This window comes from Littorina saxatilis, unplaced genomic scaffold (assembly GCF_037325665.1).
Source record: "Littorina saxatilis isolate snail1 unplaced genomic scaffold, US_GU_Lsax_2.0 scaffold_1380, whole genome shotgun sequence".
In the NCBI taxonomy this organism is placed as follows: domain Eukaryota; kingdom Metazoa; phylum Mollusca; class Gastropoda; order Littorinimorpha; family Littorinidae; genus Littorina; species Littorina saxatilis.
The window spans coordinates 1-20,000 of NW_027128923.1; the positions used below are offsets into that span (position 1 = coordinate 1).

The window sequence follows — 20,000 nt, forward strand, 5'->3', positions numbered from 1 at the left end:
TTGTTATCATTTTTCACTGTCCTTATTGCAAAACTGCCCGCCTAAAAAAAGTGTTTATTTTTGGCAAAAGAGATTAGAGAGTACTGAGCTGAATAAATACTACTAAGCCTGGCGCGGCGCGTTGCATGATTTTCTTACAAAACAAAAACCTTAGATTTGCATCAGTTGATCTTGCTTTAATTTCTCTTGTACTTTTTGTTCTTGTTCTTGTTGTTCTCCTTGTTCTCGTTCTACTTGTTGGCTCACGTAAGTATAGCCTATGCGATGCTAACTTTTGTCTGTCTGTGCGTGTGTGTGTGTGTGATAGAAACTTTAACATTTGACTGAACACCGAAATACTAATTTTACCGGGTTATTATCCAAGCAACAGCTTCAAAGTATTGAAGCAATGATCAACATTTCGTCGGCACGTATGTAGATAAAGTGTGTATCCAAAGAAAACGGGTGGTGGTGGGTTTTGGGGGGGTAAAAACAGGTGACTGGTTTGTGTTGTGTGTGGTATGTAGACCAGGTCAGGGGTCAAGGTTAGGTCAGATCACGTGAAGCATTGTGGTATAGATTCACTTCTCAGTTCTAACCGAGCTGCATTCGCCGATTCGGGGAAGACGATTTCACATTGTTCGGTTTCGTAGCGGGTCCAGAAAAAATAGATAAAGAAGATACCAAAGGAGATTTCCTACAGGTTGATCTGCACAGCGTGTTTTCAGTGTCTGCGCGAGGAAGCGCTGTCGAAAGGGCAGTGTCGATCTCAGTGGCAGTCGTGTCCCCGTAAGTAGGCTACAGACAGACAGATCTAGATCTAGCGTCTCCCACTCTTGCACTGTGTCTATGCTTACTGTGTGTGTGTGTATATGTGTGACGGAGTGATTGAGTTTGTGTTACTGTCAGTGTTTGTCGATTTCTTACGGGAGCCTTGAAGGCTTCGCCTCTTGTTTTGTATTCTTGTTCTTCGTGTTATTTTTTTGTTCTTCTCGGTTTTTTTGTTCTTGTTGCTCTTGGTCTTTTTCTGTTTGTCGTCATCATTTTCAGAACGGGAATGATGGTAGTCGATTGTTCTGACTGCACACGTAGTTAAAACAAAGATAATTTGCTGACTTCTTGTCGATCGCCAACGATCAATTATTATGCAGAACCTTCTTCAAACAGCGTTTGTGTCTTTCCAGTGTTTCGCCTGCAATTATACAACAACGTTAACTGAAGATTTAACGACAGTTAGTTTCCACAAACTCCACAGTCTCTGTGGGGGCAGACCATGGCTAGACTGCAAGCTCGTAGCCGTCAAATCCGCCATTTTATCAGCCTCACGATCGGAAACAATACGGAAGGGGGTAATTTCTCTTGATCGAGACTGCTATGGCTGACGAGGCGAGCAGGTGTTGTCAGCGATACAATTTAATGGAGTAAGGGAAACAACTGCGTATGGCGGGTCCCTTCGCTCGTTGATAAGGGAGGTAATGAAGAAGCCAAGACAGAAGATTCAGACTGGATTTCCGAATAATGTTTTGTGGGCAAACAAAGGCTGCGTAGTAGAACTGTAGTTGAAATGAATACTGGTGGGTGTTTGTTTTTTTATCTTTCGAAACTGCACTATTTCTTGTTTAGTTTGTCAGTCTTTCTTGTTTACAGTTTTTGTTTACCTCTCCTGTTCATTAAGTTGGATTATTTGTTGTTGTTGTTGTTGTTGTTGTTGTTGTTGTTGTTGTTGTTGTTGTTGTTGTTGTTGTTGTTGTTGTGGTGGTGGTGTGGTTGTTGTTGTTGTTGTTCACGCGGTAACGAATCCAGCTTCTTCCTTTTCTTTCTCCTTGTTTCTTTCTTTCCTTCTTTTTTTTCTTTTTTTCTTCTTTCTTTCTTTCCTTCTTTCTTTCGTTTTTCAACTTAAAGTAGTTTACTGATCACCTCTCGCTGCCTATTATACTTTTATTTCTTCGTTGTTTTCCTCGTTAAGAAAGTACATATTTCCGAACATACTCGTTTCTAAATGGTGTGTGTGCGTGCGTGCGTGCACGCCCGTTTGTGTGTGTTTGTGTGCGCGCGCCGTGTGTGTCACTGTGTGTGTGTGTGTGTGTGTGTGTGTTGTGTGTGTGTGTCATGGCATTTTCAGTTATGACTGACAATGGTGTTCAATATTATGATAAAAATCATCAATCCATTTGGGCTTTCCTACGTTTTCGCTTCTTTGTTACATGTTTATCGTAATTTTAGAATCACCATCAGATCAACTTATTGGAGGATTTCCGTAACTGGAAATAAAGGGAGGAAATACCTCGTGTTTGACACCGACATATTTCTAGCTTTCTCGATTATTCCCCCTGGCCCTACGGAACCCTGGCATCTATGCATGCGAAGGGAGGTAATCTCTAAACAGCGAACTCTTAAGCACTTTTGACCTGATAATCTCCCTTTCTCAGTGGTTCAGTAAGTTAGTTGGATAGTTCATTAATTTTGTTAGTTCGTTCGTTAAGTTAGTTAGTCCTTAGATGGCAGTCTTAAAAATATTCTCAACATTTTTATTAAAGCGCCAAATGTAGGCCTGTGTGTGTGTGTGTGTGTGTGTGTGTGTGTGTGTGTGTGTGTGTGTGTGTGTGTGTGTCAGTCGTGTGTGTGCCGGTGTGTGTGTGTGTATGTGTGTGTATGTGTGTGTGTGTGCGTGCGTGTTTGCTTGCGTGTGTGTATGTGTGTGTGTGTGTATGTGTGTATGTATGCATGCATGCAAGCGTGTGTGCGTGAATCTGAAGCGGCGTGTGTGCGTGCGCGCGTGCGTGTCCACTTATCCCTGTAGACAAACCCAAACACGTCCAAGCACACAATTCACACAGCATTCATCACAAAGACGAGCATATGGAAAACGAATGCTTTTTTATTGCTCATAATCCTCAAATGTGCATGGCACACGGTAACACGTATCACTCTAAACACCACGTTGCCAGCAAATACAAAACACATCAACCATGAAAATAATGAAAAACACAAAGTCCCCCAATAACAACACGCGTGTACAAACAACAAAGTTGTTTTTTTAAGCACCTAACAAATTCTCAACAATAATGATGGAATAGTTGGCCCTGTTTCTGATAAACCTCTCTTACAGTCGCGGCCGAAGTAACATGCACATACACGTTGGAATAATTTCCTGAAGAAGTATCTATTGGTAAAAGAATGGATGTCCGATCTGATTAAACTATAGTTTTCAAAACACGCATTCTGCAACTGAAAAAAAAGCGCAGATGACTAATTTACCCCAAGAATAAAACTCATTTTCGCAATTCACTGTTCGAACGTAAATAGTCGATGTTCAGCTTTTAAAGCGAGAAAACAAAATGCCTAGAGTATACAATACACGTGAACAATATTAACACAGAAACACACACACAAAAACGACACTGTAAGTTTCTCTATGATAATGCGCAACGAGTATAGCTGTCTCTTGTTCATAAAAAAAATCAGTATCTGTCAAAATCTACTGAGCACTAAAGTTAAGTACAGGTGCCTTGAATGTGAAATGGAAAATGGTACGCAATCAGCTAATGTTTCACTTTTTTCACAATTGGTATACAGTTGTTATAACAGTTGTGGCATGCAGGAATATGACTCCAAACTAAACAAACAAAAATAACAAAACGAAAAAAGAAACAATCAAAAACAAACAAACAAAATAAATACCACAAAAGAATCATATCAATAATACCGTCCCACAGGTCTCACTTATTTTCTTTCGATATGCAAGACGGAGGAAGTGTCAAGTACCCAATGCCACTTTAAAAGTAAGCTTGTACATGCTATGCAAGATACACACACACACACACACACACACACACACACACACACACACACACACACACACACAAACAAACACTTGTGAAGTTATGAACATAGAATATCAAACACATCACACAACAAAGGCTTCATTTGTGACAGTGTATGAACAGGGTTAGCTGTCCACGAACATCATACGAAAAATGAATGAGAGTCAAAGGTGGATAACGTGAACAAACAAACAAACAAACAAACACACTCAAACATACAGCACTGAAAGGGTCGAAGTCGTAATCTTCATCTAAAAGCGACACTTTTAGGTCACTTGCATGTCTACCCGATACATTTATGATGTTTATCCAATAACAGAATGATTTTAACCGATTAGTGCATGATGTTTACCCGATAAATTCATGATGTTTATCCAATAACAGAATGATTTTAACCGATTAGTGCATGATGTTTACCCGATAAATTCATGATGTTTATCCAATAACAGGATGATTTGTACCGATTAGTGCATGATGTTTACCCGATAGGTGCATAATGTTTACCCGATAAATTCATGACGTTTACCCAATAACTGAATGAATTTGACCGATTAGTCAATGATAGTTTTACCTGATAAGTTCACGATGTTTACTCGTCGCGATATAACCTTCGTGGTTGAAAACGACGTTAAACACCAAATAAATAAATAAATAAACGATGTTTACCCGATAAATTCATGATGTGTACCCAATAAGTGAATGAATTTTACCGAGTAGTGAATGATTTTTGTTACCTGATAAGTGCATTATGCTGACCCGATAAATGCATGATGGTTACCCAATAACTGAATGAATTTTACCGAGTAGTGAATGATTTTTGTTACCTGATAAGTGCATTATGCTGACTCGATTAATGCATGATGTTCATCCAATAAATGCATGATGCTTACCGATAAGTGAATAACTTTTGCCCGATTAGTGCATGATGTTGACCCGATTAATGCATGATGTTTATCCAAAAAATGACTGAGAGTCCAAACGAGTTGCGATGATGATTTTAGTGTTGCAGAGATGTCTCTTTTTGACTTTGTTACTCTAAGCAACTGTCAGTGTATTGTATTTTCAAAGAGTACATGCGTGTACGAATGCTTACCCTTACAATGACAGCCTGGTTATCAATGGCTTTTAATTCTAAGTGGCAAATTGAACTCTTGTTGGTTTCTTCTATCTTAGCTTAGGCAATCTGATTACGCCCAATTAAAAAAATCTTAAACGAAATGTCGGCAAATATTGACGACCTTTTTAACAAAAAAATTAAGTGAATTGGCAAGCTTTATTTTTCGGGCTCAGATTCACTACCGAGCAATCAATATAAGGTTAACAATGAAAGTGTATGTATTTAAAATCGATGGCGTTGATTTGTTTTATAGATACGTATGTTGGGTTTGCTTGGCTGGAGTAAATGTTTCTAAACCGCAATAATTGTCAACACGAATTCCCAACCCTGGACAATAAAATCTTATGTATTCTGTATTTTCTCTTCTTCTTTGAAGAGTAGAACTAATGTCAAAATGTTGCAAAATATGATGGAATTCCAAGGGGGGAGTTGGGTATCATGGATATCATAACCTTGAAAGTATGAGTTTTGCCTTGTTCATGGCCACCGGCACATCTTCACATGAAAATAAATCCTAGCAACAATGTTGCATTGTTATCAGTATCACCGAATAGATAGATTCTGGAATGTTCAGCTGGTAATCATCGGAGAGTTGCGGGGTTTTTTGTGTGAAAAATCGAACAATGTCCTATTCAGCACCCCACTCAGTCTTCACAGATCTATCGAGCTATAGCGGGGTCCCCACAAAAACAAACAACAATACACATATTTAAGGATAGTCTACATGTTCAAACCTATTCAAACTTTTAAACACAATTTCCTCCAAAATCTAACAATGTCCTATTCAGCACCCGATTCAGTCTTCACAGATCTGTAGAGCTGGTATTGGGGTCGCGATGAAAACAAAACAAACAAGCAAAAAATACACATATTTAAGAACAGTCTTCTTCTTCTTCTTCTTCGTACGACGGTTGTGTCAGACTCGGAATCTGGAGGATGCCATGAACATGGACGTTCTTTCCAGGTCCTCCAGTGCTCCCCACATTTTGGTCCTCAGATCTGTTGGGTCAGGCCATGTCTGGATCCGCAGTTGGTCGAGGAGGGGACATGCTTGGAGAACATGTTCTGGAGTCTGATCTCCCTCTCCACAGTCACATGTGGCAGACTCTGCTACACCTATCCTCCTTAGGTGTGCTTTGAGGCAGCAGTGTCCAGTGCGGAGGCGGAAGATGATAGCCTGCTCAGCACGGCTTAGGAGATGGAGGGGGTCTTGTTGTGGCTTGTAGCCAGAAGTTTTGTTGGTAAATTTCTCTTTCTAAGAACAATCAATATAATCAAACATAACTATTCAAAATCTTAAACACAAAACAGCCGATATGCACAGACAGTGGCACATACGAAGTAAGCTAGGTCCCTGCGAAAGCCGGACACTTTCTATTGTCCTTCTCTTCACATGGCTAAAGCAGAGACTGTAGAAAGTATACCTGTCATTACAGGCCACCTGCAAGGTAGGGACACCGCGGGCACCGCTGTAATAGAGTCAACGGCAGTGAAAACAGTCTGTACAGTTTGAACAATTACAAATACACTTGAGGAATAAGCCGTGATGCAATAATTAAACATCATACTCCATGTGCCTGTACAAAGCAAGACATCTATAGTCTAGGTTGGTAGATTCTTATCAGCTTATCGCACATCAAATGCATGATGTTTACCCGATAACTGCATGACACACACTAATCAATGTAGTGACAGTCAACATGCATCACATGCGCTGTGGAATGCACATTCAATCACGTTTAGAATTATTACACATCACAGACAGGCATGCAAATAATTAATCATCCCTAATTACATGTACTGCAGTAACACACACACACACAAACACACACACACAGTGACACACACACACACAGTGACACACACACACACACACACACACGCACGCACGCACACTAACGCACCCCCCCACACACACACACACACACACGCACATACAAATCCGCGTGCACGTACGCACGAACACACACACACACACACACACACACACACACACACACACACACACACACACACACACACTCTCTCTCTCTCTCACACCCGCACACACACATTCGCACGCACGCAGGCATGCACGACCGAGCGTGTTCACCTGCCTGCGGTCGTTTTGTTACAAGTTATATCAAGGTACCATGTCACAATTTCAATAAGTTAGCAAAGAAAAGTCACAAGTATACATCACTACTTAAGCATTCAGGGGAAAAGGCCTTTTTTCATAAGAGCACATTCAATATGTTTGTGTCTAACTAGAAAACAACACAATCTGTTTCTCCGATTCGTTACTATTTTCGTCATGAATAAAACACACCAAGCACAATCACGATAAATCCAATGTCTATACGTAACAACAGTTTATACATAGCAAATCATGAACGTGCAGTCAAAATCTGAAATTTATAAAACAAAAAAAAAGCAAAATGAGTCAACAATGAGAATGATAACAACACGAGCCATGTGACACATCAGTGTTTTATTTCCATCAAATGTAGGCTCTTGTTAATAGCTGGGGGCTCATTGATTCGACAAAGTCTGGCGGCGGAACGAAGTTCAGGGGTGCTGGGACGGGACGGGGCGGCGTGGGAGCATACTGGGAGAAGGAACAAGCGTCGGGACAAGCAAAAAGAGGATGAAACAAACAAACAAAAATAAAATAAATACACGAAAAAGAAAAAAAGAGAGAGAAGAAGAAGAAAAAAAAGCAAAAAAAAAAGCTATCGTTATGCTCATCGACATAATTTCTTCACAACCTGTATATTCGTTTTCGATACGATTCTTCGTAAAATGGTCATCTTCCTCGTTCTTGAACTACGCGGTTGAAAAATGGTCGATTGACGGTTTCGCCGGAATTTTGCAAACAGACACGTTTAACAGGACTGGAGGGTTCCAGAAGCGGCCAAAACAGCCCCCGTTCCATCGCCAAAATTGAAAAGCCCCCCCCTCCTCCCCCTCCCCCTTCTCATACACTAGGTCCAGCCTTGTTTGATGTATTCCAACTTTTGGTGTCGTAGCTTCTCATCTTCGTCGACTGTTTACAATTTTAAAAAAATGGAGATAACCGCTGAAAATAAACATAAACGAAAAAAGCAAACCTCCCAAAACAACAGTATTATTTGTTGAAACATGGTGAATCATGATGAGATACACGTGTTTGCTCTTCTTCCATCGCATGCAATAGTACTCGGACATGGTGTGCACGTACAAAACGTATACCTGCGAATGATTTAACAAATTCTACTTGAGGTAACATCAACAATTTCACTGTTCATAAACTATGATATCTGTCTCAACAACATCTACAATTTAACCATCACTCGACACTGAATCAAATCAGCCTTGTTACGTAACAAATCATAAAAATTACATACCGCAACACGGTCTGTGTTAAGCGCATAACAAGTACACCATGCATCTTTATAGTAAAACATACCATCAGAAAGTTTTAATAGAGTGAAACAGGTCAAACCTCACGAGCACATTCATGGCTATGGGTATAGCTAGGTTGCTTTTTGTTGTTGTTGTTTTTGTTGTTGTTGTTGTTGTTGTTGTTGTTGTTGTTTTCTCGCTGAAAAACATGACACGTGAACTGCCAGCGCTCTTGGTTTTATCTTTTACAAGAGCTCCGAAACCGCCGACTTACTGAACGTGTTGACTTTTCTTCAATTATAAAATACTCTATGAAAACAATGTCTCTCTCCTCAAACTCGCGCACGCAGTAATACAATCATTTCAACGTGACTTGTACTCTCGTGTGCGTCTCACCCTATGTGCGTGCGTTCCTGCGTGCGTGTGCGTGTGTGTGTGTGCATGTGCGTGTGTGTGTAGTCGAGCGGACGAATATTTACGAGCCAGAATGTCTGCTGTACCCGTATACTGTACTCTATTTTTCATGACCGATTCCATCCATTTCTTTGAAAAGCACATACAATTCTATGCACTTGAAAGTGTTCACATAAGAAATCGTTCTATATTTCAGAAGACATGAAAGGGCAACGCATAAAATCAGTACAAGCAACCCAGCACGCGCACAAATTCACACATATTTACAAAATCTCCCTGTGTTTTTTGTTTCTATTTCACAAGCAATTTCATCAGCACGGAATGCAGTTGGACCGAAGTTTTAAGAACTAGACGCACTCGCACTCTTGTGGCAACAGCGTACGGATACGCCCGAGAAGTTTTTGTCATGTCCATATTTGGCACTTTGTGACGTCAGCAATCTTGTGACATTTGACACTTTGGGAGTACTTTCAAACGTGCAAATAAAACCCTGTGAAACAAGGAATAATAGTTCAGGTTTTCTGAGAAATTCGGGCCCTGTGTTAGCACAAAGATGTTTCTTTCTGTTTTTGACAGAAGCAGAGAAGGCCACGAGCGTTTATCACTGACACTAAATGAAGGTTTAATTACTTTTCGCAAGATCCTGTCATTAAATTATCAAGACGCAAAGCATTCCCGGTGTTTACAATTTTTGAGTTATATTTAGACAACAGCTGTCTACATGGGTTTCTGTTTCTACCTGGACATAAGAAAGTGCTCCCAAACGGAAAGATATTGCATAAAATGACCCCGCGAAGCATTGTTGCAAAGCATCACCTCCTGCTTGAGAAGGACGTCACATCAGATGGCACCCACTTTGACATCATCCCAATATTGGACAGCGAAGCCATGGTAAGCGCAGCCACGAACGACAACGCACAAGTCAGAAACCACGAAGGGCAGCAACTCTGCGCAGCTCCTTGACTGAGCCCGCTAGCTGGCGTGGGGGAAGATCCATCCGCTTGGGGGCGCTGCGAGCCGATGTGCACGTGTTTGTTTCCGTTGTTCTGATCGGGGATGACGTATTTGAGATCTGTGGACCTGGTCGACGTTCCTTGTGTGCTGGCCGGGTTGTCCTTATCAGGGTAGCACACTTTGCTCCGCGACTCTGTGGAAAAAAAGAGAGAACAAGTGATTTTGCCCCCATGTTTAGGGGAAGGGCTCCTAATATGGACCGGCTCCTAATATGGACCACCTCCTGTTCTAACAAACTAACGGCGCTAGAGCGCTCAAAAAAGTTATATTCGCTGTATTCACCCTCTCTTGATAACTTGCACATGTGAAAACAGTTGCAGAAACAGAAATCTCAAAACCGTTCGGCTTTTTCTCTTTTTTTCACTTTTGGCAGCGTTCACTCTAAATTTGCCACCTAAAACGGACTCGTTTCTGTCCACAGCCAAAGCTTTTATCACACAGAAATTGCTATATATGACAGCTAAAACCGTATTTGTTACATTTTAGCAGTGTTGACCCCGAGTTTCTACTGCAAACAAAAGAAAATAGTAAAATCTCAAAGTATGTGCGAGTCCCCTAATATGGACCACCTTCAACAAATCGAAGAAAATAAAAGCTAAAGTCTATTTTTATTAATTCATTAAGAAGCTTGCTGGAAATAACCTATAATTAGCCCTCGAGATTTAAAAAAAATGCAACAAAAAGTCTTATTTTCGTGGAAGTTGATAATTTCACTTATTTTCACTCTGTTTTTGATAAGCTTCTTTAGTTTCCTGGTGTGCTTCAAATAATGCTCTCATCAACCCGAAACAGATAAATCTAGAGCATATTTTAATTAGGCTGACTTGTACACTAAGTTGTATCATGTTATTTTGAAATATAGGGGGCTTTTTACAGTGATTCGTGAAGGCCGCTTCACTGGTCCATATTAGGCGCCCAGGCTCCTAATATGGACCCTTTGTGATTTTTTCTGTATTTAATTTTTGCTGAATGTCTATCAAAGCTATTTCACTCTAATTAAGCCTAACGGTTAACCTAAGAGAGAAGGACTACCAAACACAAAATGAAACTTCTTCGCAAGAAAACAAGCTAGTTATCAGCATTAAACAAAAAGTGGTCCATATTAGGAGCCCTTCCCCTACATGTTTTTGTGCCGGTGGGCTGTCCTTGTATTGGTGAGTGCAGATTTCTTTCGTTTTTCAACCATGTTTACTACTTTAATGTCGTAATGCTGGCAAATGTAGGTTGCTTCTTCCCAGTGCAAGGCTAGCAACAACAAGCGCCTATCAAGGTATGCGCGTGTTTAAGAGTAACCAGGCACCTGCACTTCTTGCAGAACGATCGTGGCCTTTAAAGTGCCAAAGCGATGACACGGGATTGGGACATGGATGACGTCGCTGAGTCCTTACAAAAAGTTGACCCGAGTGTTGGTATGCAAAACATATACATATGTTGTGAATTTGGGAACGTTGGCAGTCTCTTTGATTTTGGATTTAAACATATACAGTCGATCAAGCTTCAACATACAATGTCAAGGTAATACTTTCGCAGAATGCTGGCACGCATTTTATCCTTGTCCTGATGTGAAAGAACGTATAAGCTTGCACGCAAAACTTCGAATGGTGTAAGTGAACATCATTTTGAACACATTTCTGTAACAAGTTTTGAATTCTCTGTGACATTCTACGTAGTTCTGCTGACAAAAGTAGCACATATAGTGTAAAGTAGTGTTCAAATGAAATGGGGGGGGGGGGGGGTAGAGAGTGGTTTTGGGGTGTTGGAGGTCTGAAAAGGGGAAGTGGGGCGAGGTTTCACAGTAGATCACTATAAGATCAAAGATGAGTGGTCCTTTCTCTGTGGCATGTACTCACTGTCGTCCAGGTAGAGAGTGGCTTTGGGCAGCATGCCGGCGCCAGAAGCCGTCTCGGGGGACTCTGGGCACTGGGTGGTGGGCATGCGGTACATGATGCGATACGGCCACCTCGGACCCTCGATATGACTGCTGATCACCTGGGGACACAGACATGGCAAGGATGGCGTTACACAGTAAGTAAGGGCATGCGGTACATGATGCGATACCGCCACCTCGGCCCCTCGATGTGTCTGCTGATCAGCTGGGGACACAGACATGGCAAGGATGGCGTTACACAGTAAGTAAGGGCATGCGGTACATGATGCGATACCGCCACCTCGGCCCCTCGATGTGTCTGCTGATCACCTGGAGACACAGACATGGCAAGGATGGCGTTACACAGTAAGTAAGGGCATGCGGTACATGATGCGATACCGCCACCTCGGCCCCTCGATGTGTCTGCTGATCACCTGGGGACACAGACATGGCAAGGATGGCGTTACACAGTAAGTAAGGGCATGCGGTACATGATGCGATACGGCCACCTCGGACCCTCGATATGACTGCTGATCACCTGGGGACACAGACATGGCAAGGATGGCGTTACACAGTAAGTAAGGGCATGCGGTACATGATGCGATACCGCCACCTCGGCCCCTCGATATGACTGCTGATCACCTGGGGACACAGACATGGCAAGGATGGCGTTACACAGTAAGTAAGGGCATGCGGTACATGATGCGATACGGCCACCTCGGACCCTCGATATGACTGCTGATCACCTGGGGACACAGACATGGCAAGGATGGCGTTACACAGTAAGTAAGGGCATGCGGTACATGATGCGATACCGCCACCTCGGCCCCTCGATGTGTCTGCTGATCACCTGGAGACACAGACATGGCAAGGATGGCGTTACACAGTAAGTAAGGGCATGCGGTACATGATGCGATACCGCCACCTCGGCCCCTCAATGTGTCTGCTGATCAGCTGGGGACACAGACATGGCAAGGATGGCGTTACACAGTAAGTAAGGGCATGCGGTACATGATGCGATACCGCCACCTCGCACCCTCGATGTGTCTGCTGATCACCTGGGGACACAGACATGGCAAGGATGGCGTTACACAGTAAGTAAGGGCATGCGGTACATGATGCGATACCGCCACCTCGGACCCTCGATATGACTGCTGATCACCTGGGGACACAGACATGGCAAGGATGGCGTTACACAGTAAGTAAGGGCATGCGGTACATGATGCGATACCGCCACCTCGGCCCCTCGATGTGTCTGCTGATCACCTGGGGACACAGACATGGCAAGGATGGCGTTACACAGTAAGTAAGGGCATGCGGTACATGATGCGATACGGCCACCTCGGACCCTCGATATGACTGCTGATCACCTGGGGACACAGACATGGCAAGGATGGCGTTACACAGTAAGTAAGGGCATGCGGTACATGATGCGATACCGCCACCTCGGCCCCTCAATGTGTCTGCTGATCAGCTGGGGACACAGACATGGCAAGGATGGCGGTAAACAGTGTTTACCCATTGCTACACATTCCACCACCAGAGCTGTTTTCCAGTTTTCAAAACTTTGGAACCATCTTGCTGAGTAGGCTCAAACAATTACGGTATCGAGTGGGAAAACGGATGGTTTGAATAAACTCCGAAGTGGTGTAATAATTATTGGAAACATGATGCCTTAAAGGCCAACATCGGCTGGTATGCCGGCGCGACAGATTTAGCTCAGTCTGTTTTGTTTTTTTCGCATCTGGACAAGATCCGGTGTCGCTGGCAACGCTAAATCTAGCTCTGTGGTCTTCTGCTAAAGTAACTCTTTGCACCCTGGAGACGGATGTTCTGTAATACGGGACAGAATTAAGGACACGCTTTTTTGTTTGTTTGTTTGTTACATTTAGTCAAGTTTTGACTAAATGTTTTAACGTAGAGGGGGGAATCGAGACGAGGGTGTGGTGTATGTGTGTGTGTGTGTGCGCGTGTGTGTGTGTAGAGCGATTGAGAGTAAACTACTGGACCGATCTTTATGAAATTTGACATGAGAGTTCCTGGGTATGACATCCCCGGACAATTTTTTTCATTTTTTCGATAAATGTCTTTGATGACGTCATATCCGGCTTTTTGTAAAAGTTGAGGCGGCACTGTCACACCCTCATTTTTCAATCAAATTGATTGAAATTTTGGCCAAGCAATCTTCGACAAAGGCCGGACTTCGGTATTGCATTTCAGCTTGGTGGCTTAAAAATTAATTAATGACTTTGGTCATTAACAATCTGAAAATTGTAATTAAAATTATTTTTTTTATAAAACGATCCAAATTTACGTTCATCTTATTCTTCATCATTTTCTGATTCCAAAAACATATAAATATATTATATTCGGATTAAAAACAAGGTCTGAAAATTAAAAATATAAAAATTATTATCAAAATCAAATTTCCGAAATTGATTTAAAAACACTTTCATCTTATTCCTTGTCGGTTCCTGATTCCAAAAACATATAGATATGATATGTTTGGATTAAAAACACGCTCAGAAAGTTAAAACGAAGAGAGGTACAGAAAAGCGTGCTATCCTTCTCAGCGCAACTACTACCCCGCTCTTCTTGTCAATTTCACTGCCTTTGTCACGAGCGGTGGACTGACGATGCTACGAGTATACGGTCTTGCTGAAAAATTGCATTGCGTTCAGTTTCATTCTGTGAGTTCGACAGCTTGACTAAATGTTGTATTTTCGCCTTACGCGACTTGTTTGTTTGTTTGCTTTACGCCCAGCCGACCACAGTAACGCACTTGCGCTCGGAAGCGAGAGGTTGCGAGTTCGACCCTGGGTCAGGGCGTTAGCAATTTTCTCCCCCCTTTCCTAACCTAGGTGGTGGGTTCAAGTGCTAGTCTTTGGGATGAGACGAAAAACCGAGGTCCCTTCGTGTACACTACATTGGGGTGTGCACGTTAAAGATCCCACGACTGACAAAAGGGTCTTTCCTGGCAAAATTGTATAGGCATAGATAAAAATGTCCCCCAAAATACCCGTGCGATCTGCTGGCCGATGTGAATGCGTGATGTATTGTGTAAAAAAAATTCCATCTCACACGGCATAAATAAATCCCTGCGCCTTGAATAAAAATAAATAAATAAATAAATCCCTGCGCCTAGAACTGTACCCACGGAATACGCGCGATATAAGCCTCATATTGATTGATTGATTGATATCAGGGCGGTGCTGCTTTGACATATAACGTGCGCCACACACAAGACAGAAGTCGCAGCACAGGCTTCATGTCTCACCCAGTCACATTATTCTGACACCGGACCAACCAGTCCTAGCACTAACCCCATAATGCCAGACGCCAGGCGGAGCAGCCACTAGATTGCCAATTTTAAAGTCTTAGGTATGACCCGGCCGGGTTTCAAACCCACGACCTCCCGATCACGGGGCGGACGCCTTACCACTAGGCCAACCGAAGGACACGCTAAAAGCCTCTCTGAAAGACATTGACATTCAGCTCGACTCCTGGGAGCAGCTTGCCCAAGACAGATCACACTGGCGTGGTTTCATTCATACTGGTGCCCAGACCGCGGAAGACAGAAGAACACATATCGCAGAGCAAAAGCGCACACTCCGGAAAACCAGAGTAGCCAGTACCCCAGCAGCTGAACCCTCTCATGTGTGTCCTACGTGCGGGAGGGGTTTCCTGGCCCGGATAAACCTCATCAGCCATCTACGGACCCATCAGACCAGACATCCAATCGTACCATTAGTCTGCGGTCATTGTCAAAACTCAGGACGAAACTCGATCAATTAGAAGCTGCAATACTAACCCAGCAGTTGTACTCGTTCTTGCCGTCCATGCTGCGAGTGATGAGTTGTTGCTGTAGCGACCCTTCGTCTGCCGGGATGAAGGCCAGACACTGGAACTCTGCGACATCACCAGACATTGCGCCTTTAAGACAGACAGACAGACACACAGCACGCGCCTTCAGAGCTATGCTCGCTACTTACATCACCAGACAAATGAAAATGATACTCATGTGGGAAAAGACGGGAAAAAATGTGCACACACAAACATAGTGAAGACACACTAACATAAAGGGTTTATTTCATTTTCTGAAAATGGTAAACAGCTATCTTTTTCCTTTAATGTCGGAAAAATGAAAACATTATCTTGAAGATCTTTACACACACACACACACACACACACACACACACACACACACACAAACACACACACACACACACATATATATAATTTATATATATATATATATATATATATATATATATATATCTCTCTCTCTCTCTCTATATATATATATATATATATATATACGCACGCACGCACCCACGCACGCACGCACACACAAACACACACACACACATACAAACGCTGGCAAGCAATCAAACACACACACACACACACACACACACACACACACACACTCACTCACATACACAAACTCACGCACGCAAGCACGCAAACAAAATAATACAATGCTAAGAAGAAAACTGACTGCCAGACCCCCCTCCCCACCCACACACACACGCACACCCCAACCCCACCACCACTATCCAAACAACAACAACAACAACAACAACAACAACAACAACAACAACAACAACAACAACAACAACCCAAACAAAGAGGAAATCAACAAAGAGAAAATCAAGAAGCACTGACCCTGTGGGATGATGAGCGAGGCGCACGTGCTAGACCTGAAGACGAGAGTGCCGCGCGTGGTGCATGTGTCGGGGCTCCAGTCCCCCAGCTCCCCCTCACACTGCTCGCCGTTCACTGTGCCGTTGAACGGGATGTTGGAGTTGAGGCCGCAGTAGCTCGGCCACAAGTCTCGAGCCACTGACGGCAAGAAAAACGGATGTTTTAAATAAACGAATTCCGGAAACAACTCTCTGTGTGAATATGTGTGTGTGTGTGTGTGTGTGTGTGTGTGTGTGTGTGTGTGTGTTTGTGTGTGTGTGTGTGCGTGTGTATATGTGTGTGACGGTGTGTGTGTGTGTGTGGGGGGGGGTGTATGGGTTATCGGGGAGCTCTTTCCCTTGTTTTAATTTCCCTTTTCCATGGAAACGTTGAGGCAAGCAACACGTGCCATTGTAGGCTTACCTCGGTGATTGTATGGAAACGGGGGAAAGCAGCTCTTCTACGATCCATACAAACTTGACAGAGTTATTTCCGAACATCTTTCCTATCTTCCTTTCGTTATTATAACTTCAGACAAGTCTAGCACATAAACCAATCATGTATGGTTTGAATTATCCTTTCTTCGTTTCTTCAGACACTTGTGGCGTTACAAAGCTAACAGCCTTTGTTCCTCTAGACACACGGACATACATAAGAGACAAAGGATACCATTCAGCAGCTGAAGTGTATAAATAACAAGGAGCAGTTTACAAAACAAACGTTTCCCACAGAAAATGAGGAGAGTGTGCGGTTTTTCTTTTTGTTTGATTAGTGCAGCATCTACTTACGGATAAGATTCTTGAATTCGAAACTGCGGTATCTGTCGCGCAGGGGCGATGAATCTTTGTCAAAGTGACAGATGGTTTCTGGTTCGCCGTCCTTTCTGTGACTCTTGCCTGCAATCAAACAGATCATCATCATCTGATCATCATCGGTCCATGCCGTATCGCCGGCGTATCTCTCTGACCGGGTGCATAATTACTGCGCGGAACTGTCTTACATATCAATTCCTTTGTAATTTAAAAATTACACAACACCATGAAAAATCATTATCGACGATCGCGAATCTGCTTATATCAATAACACATTACGAAAAGCTCTAAATATGTAAAAAATCGATTTCCTCTCCAGAGAAGGAAAACAAAGGCATCCTGTCAGGGATAAATGAGACCCGAAGGGAAGTAACTCATTTTACCTGAGTTCAGGATGACAGACATGTACACATCCATGAACTTTGCCTATTCCACTACATACAGACTACACCCAGGGGAAGTGTGTGTGTGTGTGTGTGTGTGTGTGTGTGTGGTGCGTGCGTGCGTGCGTGCGTGCGTGCGTGTGTGTATGTTTTTCTGTCTGTCTGTCTGTCTGTCCGTCTGTCCGTCTGTCTGTCTGTCTGTCTGTCTGTCTGTCTGTCTGCACGCGTGCTAATGCTTGCTCACGTATGTGCGTGTATGTGTACGTACATGTGATTGTGCCCTTCTGTGTGTCAGGCTGAGCGTGTGAATGGGGGGGGGGGGGGTGCTCGCACGGTCCGCATGTGCGCATGTACAACTAATAGGAACAAACATGTGACGACAGGCACAGACTATACGTACCCACTCGGAACTGCAGAACGTTGTTGTTTCTTCTTTTGAACTCGAAACACGTGTACCTCTCTGAGCTGTAACACACAAGACAGAAGCAGGACATTCATCACACACATGTAATATGGAGAAAGTACGTACATCCCGGCCCTTCCTCCTCTCCACTCCTCTGCATCAAACACAGAAGCAGGACAAAAATACGATAAATCAAACATCACAATTTTGGTTTAATGTTTTCTAGCTTTTCTCATTTGCATGATACCTTTGACTGCGATTTGTTTCTGCATATTATATAACAATCTGACTTTTTCACCATTTTCATATCTATCTCTAGTTGTAATTCTGCTTTCAAACCTACGAATGCAAATTTCATGAATATGTTAAAAATAATAAAACACTGTTTAAAGCTAACAGCAGTCTCACAATTTCTTACCCAGTACCCACCATCCGTTGTTTAAAGCTAACAGGAGTCTCACGAGGTCCAACTCAGTACCCACCATCCGTTGTTTAAAGCTAACAGGAGTCTCACGAGGTCTAACCCAGTACCCACCATCCGTTTTTTTAAAGCTAACAGGAGTCTCACGAGGTCTAACCCAGTACTCACCATCCGTTCTTTAAAGCTAACAGGAGTCTCACGAGGTCTAACCCAGTACTCACTATCCGTTCTTTAAAGCTAACAGGAGTCTCACGAGGTCTAACCCAGTACCCACCATCCGTTGTTTAAAGCTAACAGGAGTCTCACGAGGTCTAACCCAGTACCCACCATCCGTTTTTTAAAGCTAACAGGAGTCTCACGAGGTCTAACCCAGTACTCACCATCCGTTGTTTAAAGCTAACAGGAGTCTCACGAGGTCCAACTCAGTACCCACCATCCGTTGTTTAAAGCTAACAGGAGTCTCACGAGGTCTAACCCAGTACCCACCATCCGTTGTTTAAAGCTAACAGGAGTCTCACGAGGTCTAACCCAGTACCCACCATCCGTTCTTTAAAGCTAACAGGAGTCTCACGAGGTCTAACCCAGTACCCACCATCCGTTTTTTAAAGCTAACAGGAGTCTCACGAGGTCTAACCCAGTACTCACCATCCGTTCTTTAAAGCTAACAGGAGTCTCACGAGGTCTAACCCAGTACCCACCATCCGTTTTTGAAGGTGGAGATGGTCTTGTAGCGGTAGTCGTTCTCGCTGATGACGTCAGTGCACGTGAAGTCCCCCAGCTGAGAGAAGGACAGCGAGTATCGGTCAATGAACACGTCCTCCGTTCTCTCTCGTTCGTACAGAATCCAGTCCCCGTACAGCCGTGGGTCAAACCAGCACCGGTCCTTCTTCTCCGCTTCAGTCTTGTCTTCTGAAACAAGGTGAAACATGGTGAAACCTGATGAAACATGGTTAAACATGATGAAACACGATGAAACACGGTGAAACATGGTGAAACCTGATGAAACATGGTGAAACACGGTGGAACCTGATGAAACATGGTTAAACATGATGAAACATGGTCAAACACGGTGAAACCTGATGAAACATGGTTAAACATGATGAAACACGATGAAACACGGTGAACCATGGTGAAACATGATGACACATGGTGAAACAAGGTGAAACACGGTGAAACATGGTGAAACATGTAGAAACACGGTAAAACATGATGAAACATGATGAAACAAGGTGAAACATGTAGAAACACGGTGAAAAATGGTGAAACCTGGAAAAACATAGTTAAACATGATAAAACATGATGAAACATGGTGAAACATGGTGACATGCTGTTGTATATTGGTGTGGACATTTTCTCCTTCGTTTGTCTTCTGAAACATGGCGAAACATGGTGAAGCATGGTGACAAAGGATGAAACAAGATGAACCACGGTAAAACATGATGAAACGTGGTTAAACGTGGTGAACAATAATGAAACATTGTGAAACACGATGACATGCTGGAATGCTACTATGTTTATTGGTATGGACATTTTTCCTCATTTTTGTCTTCTGAAACATTGTTAAATGCTGTTAGATGTCGGGATTGGGATGTTTTGTGTAAACGTTGTGAAATGGCAATATAACCAAGTCTTCTGTTGGTACACTGTGAAAAGGGCTGCTGAAACATCGTTGAACGAGCTTGTAAAGAAACATTATACATTGAAGATATTTGGGTTC

General features: G+C 43.0%; 1 protein-coding gene across 1 annotated transcript in view; it reads right to left on the reverse strand.

The window, feature by feature from the left end:
* Positions 1-8,987: 8,987 nt before the first annotated feature.
* LOC138957229 (uncharacterized) overlaps positions 8,988-20,000 on the reverse strand; it is a gene marked incomplete at its 5' end in the record, with an annotated part of 20,671 nt that continues 9,658 nt past the window's right edge. Inside the window, 7 exons of the mRNA XM_070328378.1 lie at positions 8,988-9,844; positions 11,562-11,700; positions 15,390-15,487; positions 16,247-16,423; positions 17,053-17,160; positions 17,860-17,924; positions 18,982-19,192. Coding sequence (XP_070184479.1) covers positions 9,510-9,844; positions 11,562-11,700; positions 15,390-15,487; positions 16,247-16,423; positions 17,053-17,160; positions 17,860-17,924; positions 18,982-19,192 — 1,133 coding nt within the window. The remainder of the gene's footprint in view (positions 9,845-11,561; positions 11,701-15,389; positions 15,488-16,246; positions 16,424-17,052; positions 17,161-17,859; positions 17,925-18,981; positions 19,193-20,000) is intronic.